Here is a 9,387-nt window from a genome sequence, read left to right as displayed (position 1 = left end):
TCATGCCACCAGCTGCTTCAGAAGTGAAGTGGCAACACAAACCTTTCCTATGGATTCATTTGTCCAGGTCCTCTGTGTTCAGCGGCAGCAAAGTCACTTCAGCAATCTCTGCAGTGCTTAGAGCTCTTGTGTTCGATCTAGGTAACCAAGTAAATGTTTAGTGGACAATTAGAAGCCCAAGAAACACCACTACAGGTACATATTCTCCTCTGCTCAACTTGTGCTGGTGTAACCAGCCACATTCTCTCCAGGGCCTCTCCTAAATTTATTCTACATACTGACCTGTTCTATTCTAGATACCTGCAAAGTCACAGCACAACAGCCTTTTAAGACAGATTCCTAAAATTCCCTCCCCTAGGAAAGTGGTGCAGAAGATACTGACTCTAGGAATTTTAGCTTTGGATCACCTGGTGTTTTGAAACGCTTTTGAAATATTATTGTGCCTGTATTTTCCTTAGCTAAACATATAAAATACATTAGGATATCTGCCATAAGTTTCATAGAATTAGAGTTTAATATTTCAAATCCACCACTACAACAGGCAAATCAATCCATTTCCAAACTTTCATTTCTTAATCAGTTATGGATTTATTTCAGGTGAGTTTAAGACACTTAAGCTTCTGCATGTTCCAATGAAGCTAAAACTACAAGGGCAATCTCTATATAAAACAGCCAAAACCACATGGTTTGTTTTCAGGGTTTCAGTTTTCTATTAGTTCACCAGTGATGAGCTATAAATACTCCAATGGAGCCTAGACTAGGTGTATTTTTAGGAGCAGTGGTCTAGAAAATATATAATTAACAAATTAAGAAGCCCAAAATAGTTCTACAGAACAGCCCACGACACTTCTTCAGCTTGTCACACAGTTGCTGCTGTGCCCAGCTATAACTCCTCAGCAGCAGCCTTTTGCTCAGTTTTCATAATTAGCTACAGAGTTTGCACTAATTTGCTTTCAGAGCAGCTCCCATCAGGCACAGAGGAGAAATCCTCCTGGTTTACAGGATGACATCTACATCTGTTCATTTCTGCTCAAGGGGGCTGTGCACTAGAAGATACATTTATGTCACAAAAACACATCTTTAGCTCACAGCTGGAGAGAAAAACACTTGAGATTTGAGTGAAAACTCACTAAACTAATTGATGAATATCAGAAAGTGATAAAACTTCTAAAGACAATAACTCAGTCTGGATCTCTTCAGTCAAGTATTTTAGATGAAACAGAAATGGAGTCTAACAAACATGACTTACTGATTATTATGATTTAACTACTTTATCGGTTTTGACATGTGCAACTAAATATTTGTAAAACCAGGCATTTACATCATGGACTTAAAATAAACTCATTAAACCCACAACTTTTTGCTCCCAAACAAATATAAAAAGAAAACAGTATGGCAGTTTATACCCTGTTTATTAAGACAGAGCCATCTATTACTTAATACACTGGTTGGGTAGCCATAAATCACATTATTTTCTTACTCTATTAAGATGCAAGACAGTTTGGCGACCAAATAACAAAGACAAACTAGGCAGGGTGGAAAAACATTTAAGCTGCAGCGAGTTAAAAAACATCTAAGCTGGGGAGACCTAAACCAGCACAGTTATACAAGGTGCTGGCATCGGGTGACGCTCGGCATGGCGTGCTTGCCAGCCAACTCCTCGAGTGCCCAGCAGGCCTGCCAGGCCACTTCAACTGGAATGTCAGAAAAGGTCCACAGACCGTCTGGATGCCACTTTCTTGGACATCTACCAAAGAGCGCACCACCAAAGCTACAGTTTCTGTGCAGGGATCGCATAGATCTTTGTAAGAATGAAGGCTTCTGGTAAGAAAGTTTATAGTGCAATCTGAATTAATTTGTGCCCACAGTGTCATTATTCATTTTCCCCAAACAGGTGAAATATAATTGTGTAGGAATTTGCTATCTCTGTAAAGATATTACAAAGCAGTGCTCATACCGTTGGTGACTACATAGATTCGATTTTAATAAATATCTCTCTTCAAGCTTTTGCAGAACTACAAGTACGAAAGCAAGAAATGACAAAGCAGCCAAGTGCTTCTGCATCTTCTGAATGCTGTTAAAATTATCAGGGCTCTAAGAAGTTCAGATACCTTATCACACAGGAAGCACACCCTGTGTTCAGTTTAACACAGCTGCTCAGGGAAGAGCAAAACTTATTCCTACTTCCTCTTTGCCAAAGTGCCACCAAGTCACAGCTCCTGCCTAGAAGGCAGAGAGGTTGCTTTACTCCAGACAAGCAAGTTCAGATATGTTTCTGCTTGTCAGTGTAGCCGTGTGCTTAACATGGAAATTTGTAACATGAGCTGTATCGAACAGAGTTACACACTTTTTTTCCTACTGAAGACAAAAAAGGGTCAAATACCAGGAGCTTCAGCTCATAAATACATTGTGTTGGCCCTAGGGAACCTTGCTGGTAACAGCTGTAGCCTTAATGCAAATTTACAAAGTGAACACTTAGCTTGAAAAGTATACACACAATAGTTACCTTGATAACAGTAAGTACAGTATCAGGTTAACATCCTGTTGATAGACAATTTTTGTAAATGGAATATTTTATAAAATAATAAATGGCAATGCTTCATTGAAATAACAGATTTAATTTGCTTCTTTAATCAGTCTGGCAACATGCAAATAAATTAATAAAAGCACCAGATTTCTTTTCAGTTTTTAAATGATTGTAATGTTTAACTCATCAAGAGATTGTTTGGTTTTTGTTTTTTTTTCTTTTTAAAGAGTCCTGATTTAAGACACAGTGACAGGGGACAACTTCTAAAAAGCATCTTCAAGAGATCCTTATCTCATTGCAAAACATTTACTTTATGTATGTTGCCATAAAAACATCAAGCCTTTTTCTTTTGAAAGCCCTCACCATAAGCATTTTCAATTAAAAAAATAAAGCTTAAAATTCAGATATTTTAAGTCAACTACATTCAGCAGATACAACTCATGGTTAAGCTAAATGGTTTTCTGTACACCAATACTGCAAAAAGGGAGAGCAATTTGCAGTGTTACACCACTCTCCATAGGAATTAATACTTTAAAAGCCAACTGATTTGATTTCTATTTAAAAATAAACAGGTAGGAAAAATCTCCTTTGGTCACAAGTCCAAGATAACTGTTTAGGCAAGTGTGACAATAGCAGGAAAAAACACACCAATCAACTGGTCATAATATGTAAGTGCAGGTGAAAATACAAATAAAATAGTACTTTTATTTTTAAAGCATGCCATGCACAGACAGAAAACAGAGAGAATTTTTAGAATTCCAATATATTAATGCTTACCATATTGGTGTACTTCAGTAGCTTCAAAAAAGACCATGAATGCAAACATGCTTGGAGGTATCTTATTAACATAAATATACATGAGCTAGATACTTTCAGGCTAAGTTTTGGCACCTACGTGCTCACTTCACAACAACAGTTTAGGAAAATGAGGCTCAAAAAGTGCTTTCATAATTTTAAATGTGAATTTTAAATGTCTCAAATGGAGAAATGCATTTTTAGAAAGAATCAACTAGGATTCAGTTCATATTTTTCCATTAAATACTGTATTTCAAGACAGCTTGGAAAAAAAATATAACCATGATCCCTGCAGATACATATCTCTGGTACTCAGCAACTTCTGACAATGACAACTTCTGTCTTATGTACAACTCTGCTACAGAGACAAGCTTTAAAGCATTCTGCAAATATTTTGGCTTGCACAAGAGGACTGAAGCAAACAGGTTTTTTATCAGAAATGCAGAGTTTTTGCTTGTTTCTAAATAATGCAGAACCTTAAAAGTTAAATGTGGACTTAAGGATCTAAGTGACATCTGTAAGGCTTGACTTCATATTGTCAAACACTACAGATACACAGACACATCTTTGCCCGACTATGATTTTGATTCAAGCACTATCATTTTGTAACCAGCAAGTCTTCAAACACACATAAAATTAAAAACTACATAAATGCAAAACATGAATTTGTAACTTATTTTCTTCAGAAGTTCCATTCTGACAAGTAAATTATCTGGACAAGTGTGTACTTGCCTTAGGAGTAATTTCCAGAGTTACGCCTTTAAAACTAATAAACATCATAGACCTGATAAAAGATCCCAAACTCAGAGACCCTCCTGTATACTCAAAATACAGCATACTTTCCCTTCTCCAATTCCATGGGGATATAAAATATCTTCATAAGATTTCTCACAAAACCCTCCTATGGAGTAAGCCCTTTCTACAGCCCTTTCTGCAGAAATGAAGATCACCTCAAAAGAATACTTTACAAGACGAAGGCTCAAAAACTCATCTGTCACATAACCAAATTACATTGGAATGATACAAGTGTACCTTTTTATACTGAATTCTACTGTTACATTAAAAAAAAAACCAAAAAAAACCTGTGGTTTGTGCACATCTTTAAGACACGTATAAGGTTTTCTAAACCAAACCAGAATGTGAAACAGAAATGAGAAATCAACTATTTGCATTCTCCACATACTAGCATTTTAATGCCTTTAGAACTGAAAATGTATTCATTAAGAAATACACTGCAACTGGAGTAGGCAACACTCAAGTCCACCATCATTCAAAAAGTGATGTATTTTAGCACAACCACACTAGCAAATTATTCTGCATATTTCAGTGAAGCAAAGCTTAAAAAAATTGTAGAGAAATAAATCATTCCTTTTTTGTGTGTTTTAAGGGAACAATAAATCTTTCCATAAAGATTATTTACACAAATGCAAGAGCAAACTTTCTGAGATAAGGGTTTGGGGTTTTTATTTTCCTTTTTTCCCAAAGATTCCACCACATGATAAAAAACTAGATGAATGTGTATTCCTGACCACATTGACAATGTCACCGCTATTTTATGACAAGCAACTGCAACAGGTGTAAACGAAAAACAGGTCCCTACAGCAGGACAAAGCTTGGTTGCAGGCTAACTGTATGACACTAATATTGAAAGCAAGAATTTAAGTAAACTCATCTGGCATTCAGATCCGACTGAGGGAACAGTGAGAACGACACAGTGAAGGTACACTTAGGTGCAATTTCATGCTGGTGACTTTTTCCTCTTTTTATGCTTAGAGCAGATTTTAAACCAGGAGTTGCATATCCAATGACACACACACAGTTCAAAACTTAAGAGACCATTAGCACAGTTGTACACATAATTACATAAACTTAGTATTTACATATTCTAAACAAAGTTCCATTTTAACAGTTGAAGTCTTTTAACACATGAAAGAAGATAATCTACTACAAAGAATGCATAACGGGATCACAAATTTTCCACAAGCATATAAACACACGTTTTAAAGTGCTTTCTGGGTGCTTCAGATTAACCCCTCGCAGTACAAGCTTTTATGTAGTGCTGTTCCAGTCATTACAAAATTATTTAAATCATTCCTCTTCAGGTGCATTGTGAGTTCAGGAATAATGACGACACCATTGATGTAAAAGCTTTAGGCTCTACCAACATAAATGTATACATTACTTAAGTTCAGATGAAGTTGTCAAATACTTTGGTTTATCATAGCTTGGGATAAATATTTGATAGAACAAAAATTGCACCTCTCCATTCTTGAGTTTGTTTTTTTAATTAAAAAAATACCCCAACATAAATTGACAGTATTCTTTGGTAAAAACAGGACATTTGGCCAGCTTGTGTGTACATCTATTTATTAAAATAGCCTAAAAGTGAACAAATGCCGCTGCTGTACTGTCAATTTACAGGAATAAGCATTCCTTGCTCAATGGGGAGTATCAAAATATTAACCTTAGCAGTTAGCTATATAACAAGCTGAAACACCTTCAGCAACCATTACAGGGGATCAATAATGTTTTAGAATGCTTTTTGCTTAACATTTATCCTCTGCATTACAAAAACCTGTAAAATGCTCTATGCCTGCAGACAAGTCCATATCTTTGCAGTGACTACAGAAACATTATTCAATGGTGTACACTGTCAAGTTTCTGTAACAAAAACCAGGAATATGGTGTGCTGACCAACTAATACTCAACAGCACAGTACTTGTGCATTACCTATCCTAAATACTAAGAAAAGCCTATTAAAAATTCAGTTAATTGCTACAAGTTACGTGAATATATAAAAACAGAGCAGATATACAAGTATAACACTGAACATACTGTACTTTATTAGCACAAAAAGCCAGAACAAGGCACGGCAAGCAGAAAAATACATCAATAGAAGGGTTAGTGTAGCATACAAGAATAACGTTTACTGTACTTGCAGCGAAAATGTTTCCTACCTCGAACAGGTCACTGCCATTGAGAAGTAAGAAATAACATACTGTAGCAGCTGGTAAAGAAACTAGGGAGCACTCAGAATTGGTACAAAACATTAAACAGGGGTCAGGGCATTCCAACAAAATTTTAGTGCAAAATATCTAAGACAGAACTACTTTAAGTTCCATCTCCAATTAAATAAGCAAACAGAAGTTAGAATCTTGTTTCTAAGTAATCTGTTGAAACTATAATCAGTGCATATTACTTTAAAACATTTTTAGAAGCGCAGATGGAAAGATATTTACAAATAAAGTGTAACAGTACCTCTGAAACCTGACATTTGTTTCAGATATGTCAGATTTTGTACTCTGATTATAATAATTCAACCACTTGTCATGTTCTCCACAAAAATATCAGATGACTTTAAAAAAATTAAACATTTTTTTCTTGTCACTATTACCTTCCATTGTAAGTTACTAGCAGTCAGGCCACCAAAATCTGTTTTGGATAAAACCCACAACATTATGTTTCATGGCAATAATCTAATTCTGTGTCCTGCCACAGAAGCAGCAATTCACACTGGAAGGTATTTTTAACTGTCTGAGACAGTATTACTTTTGCTAACAATGCCACTTAAATCTCCAAGTGTTTATAACAGAATTACAGTACTGAGCAGACATATTCAAGTCTTAATGATTAGGAAACCTTATACACTGTGAAAAGTAAGATTCATCTGTTAACATCAAAGCACCATTAACTCTTAATGGACTGCTTCTAATGAACTGCTCTTCATTCAAAGAAAATATTCACTAGTATTTGGAAACTTGTTTGTGAGCTAAATTATTACTTTGAGTGGTGGAAAGTTTAAGATGAGAATTTAAAAAAATATTTCAAATATTAGCAAAAATGCTCCTCTGATAAAGCCTTTCTTTATTAGCATTACATGAATGCCCCATGGGAAATGCCTCATAGTTTCTTCATCCAATTACTACAGCTATAAAAGGGACACAAAATATTTAGAAATTAGCAAAAATATTTTCATTAGGCCTTAATGAAAAACGTGCAGAATTGTGTCTGCTTATTGTTTCCAAGAGGCATCACAACTTAGTTTGATTAACAGCAGGCAGCATCTGACAGGATACTAACACTCAGCTTAAATAGGATATTGCAGAAAAGCTAGACGTCATCGGTGCACTTGCTGCAGCTAAACTGTAATACACAAAAAAAAAAAGCACGTTCCAGAAGCTTATTTTGATTTCCATTTACTTTGTTTTTATAGGTTCCCGCTCCAGCCATCGCACCCTGACTTTTTGTTTATAGTGATACTCCTTTAGAAAGTCTTGCAACATTGAGGGTAGAGGAAGGTCATCAATTCCATCGTACGTAGTGCACCTGCAGATTACTGCCCGGCAGATATACTGCAGACTAAAGGGGAAGGTCCTGTTCAGAGACACAGTAAGCAATGGTTCAAAGAACATGCAAGAGCTGGGGTCTTTGTAGTGTTCCAGGAGCCCTGTAACGGTGGAGGAGTGAAACACACAGGGATCGTGGGCGTCGAAGCTGAAGTTGTGGTTCCACTGCTCAATGCGTGCGTGCAGCGAGCGGTTGTAGCGGCGGAAGCTCACCGAGAAGAGGTAGTCCTCCTGCGCAGAATCCCTGAGCAAAAAAGTGCCTTCGGGTTTACCCTCCAGAAGCGCCTCTGCTTCGTAGCGGTCCATGACCCCCCAGTAACACGGGTTACCTGTGATCTGGAGTAAGTCTGGCACGAGGCAGTGGATGTAATCGATCTGAGTATGCACTTTCCAAGCCCCCTGCCTGCTGATATGGCCGTGGCTCTCTCCTGACATCTGACGCTGCTTCTGCCGGCGTGACTGCAGGCAAAGCGTTGTCGTGTCCTCTTCGGAGTCACAGTTCCCTGGAGGTGTTATGGTTTTATCCCCAGTCAGCTCAGTCATACCAGGGGCTAACTTTGGTCCCAGTTTATACAATGGATTTACCTGTGCTGTGGCTTCAAAAGTGTGTATTTGGGCATTGGGAGGGGGATCAACCCCTTCTTCAATACTAAGTCTACGTCTCTCTCTGAGCCTGTCTTCTTCATCTTCTGTGGAAACCACGGAAGGATCGAACGTGTCAAAGAAAGTTGAATGAGGACTCACAGGCGCTGTGTGTTGTTTAATCAGATGCCACTTCTGAGCCAGATCTGAGCCTGCAGGAAAAGGGCATTTCTCAAGCATTAGTTCCGAGAGATGGATCTTTCTTTTGTTAGAAAACAGGGGTTTGGACTGTTTGCTGTAAGTTCTCATGGGAAAACACAGCCCAACAGTATCTTGGAGACGCTGTCGCAGAGAACGGCTCCCTACTGTCCTGCTGGATACTGCATCCATGTCATGGACTGAGCTCACCCCATACCTTCTCTCCCTCCTCTGCAAACCACTTCGTGTTCTACCAAATCTTTTTTCAGTATCCAAGGAGCTCTGTGTTTTGGTAGAGCAGGAATGCTTCTTCTTCCCACCCCAAGGAGCATGCCGAGAATAAGAGTCCCTTCGAGCAAGCCTGGCTCCTGTGGTGACACACGAATCATTCTCTTTCTCAATGCTTATTTCAACAATCTGAGGAATTTCTGTGACACAGTTTTGGTTCCGCCTTGCTGAATTCTTTGAAGGACTTAAGCCTAATTGCAGAGCAACGTTTTCTCTCAAAGGGCTGCTGGGTTGCTGTTGAGTCAAGTCAGTTATCGGGATAGTTTTCTCTTTACCAGATGAGCAATTATTGGAGTTCACAACTATATTCTCATTTTGGCTTCCACCCTCATGACTAAAGAGATTCTGGCACCTGTATTTGAAATTGTTCCACATCTTTCCCACTTTATCCATGGATTATGTTATCTAAATTCAAGAGGAGAAGAAATATTAAAATAAAAATATACTTTAAAAACATGAGGCTACATCTTCAGTTATCAATTAAGTTACAGACCCAAGATGACTATTAACTGAATGCACTACATCTTAAGAAGTGCCCCAGTATTTGTAGAGTTATGTGGAAGCAAGATGCATCACACCATTTTGATGTTTAGAAAAAGCACCATGAAGAAAGTGTTCAGGAAATTAAAAACATTTCATTTACAAGCAGGC

The 9,387-nt window shown here is 37.7% G+C and overlaps 1 protein-coding gene across 6 annotated transcripts in view; it reads right to left on the bottom strand.

Moving 5' to 3' along the window:
• Positions 1-1,393: 1,393 nt before the first annotated feature.
• Positions 1,394-9,387, bottom strand: part of SOCS5 (suppressor of cytokine signaling 5) — a 34,374-nt gene continuing 26,380 nt past the window's right edge. For all 6 annotated transcript variants that reach the window (XM_085055017.1, XM_085055018.1, XM_085055015.1 and 3 more), the window contains one exon: positions 1,394-9,141. In XM_085055017.1, the coding sequence (XP_084911143.1) occupies positions 7,519-9,129 (1,611 nt within the window). In that variant the 5' untranslated portion in view covers positions 9,130-9,141 and the 3' untranslated portion in view covers positions 1,394-7,518. The remainder of the gene's footprint in view (positions 9,142-9,387) is intronic.

This window comes from Lichenostomus cassidix, chromosome 3 (assembly GCF_008360975.1).
Source record: "Lichenostomus cassidix isolate B80296 chromosome 3, HeHo_3.0, whole genome shotgun sequence".
Taxonomy (NCBI): Eukaryota; Metazoa; Chordata; class Aves; order Passeriformes; family Meliphagidae; genus Lichenostomus; species Lichenostomus cassidix.
Note: the sequence above shows the minus strand (reverse complement) of the source record. Positions and strands in the feature narration are given on the sequence as shown.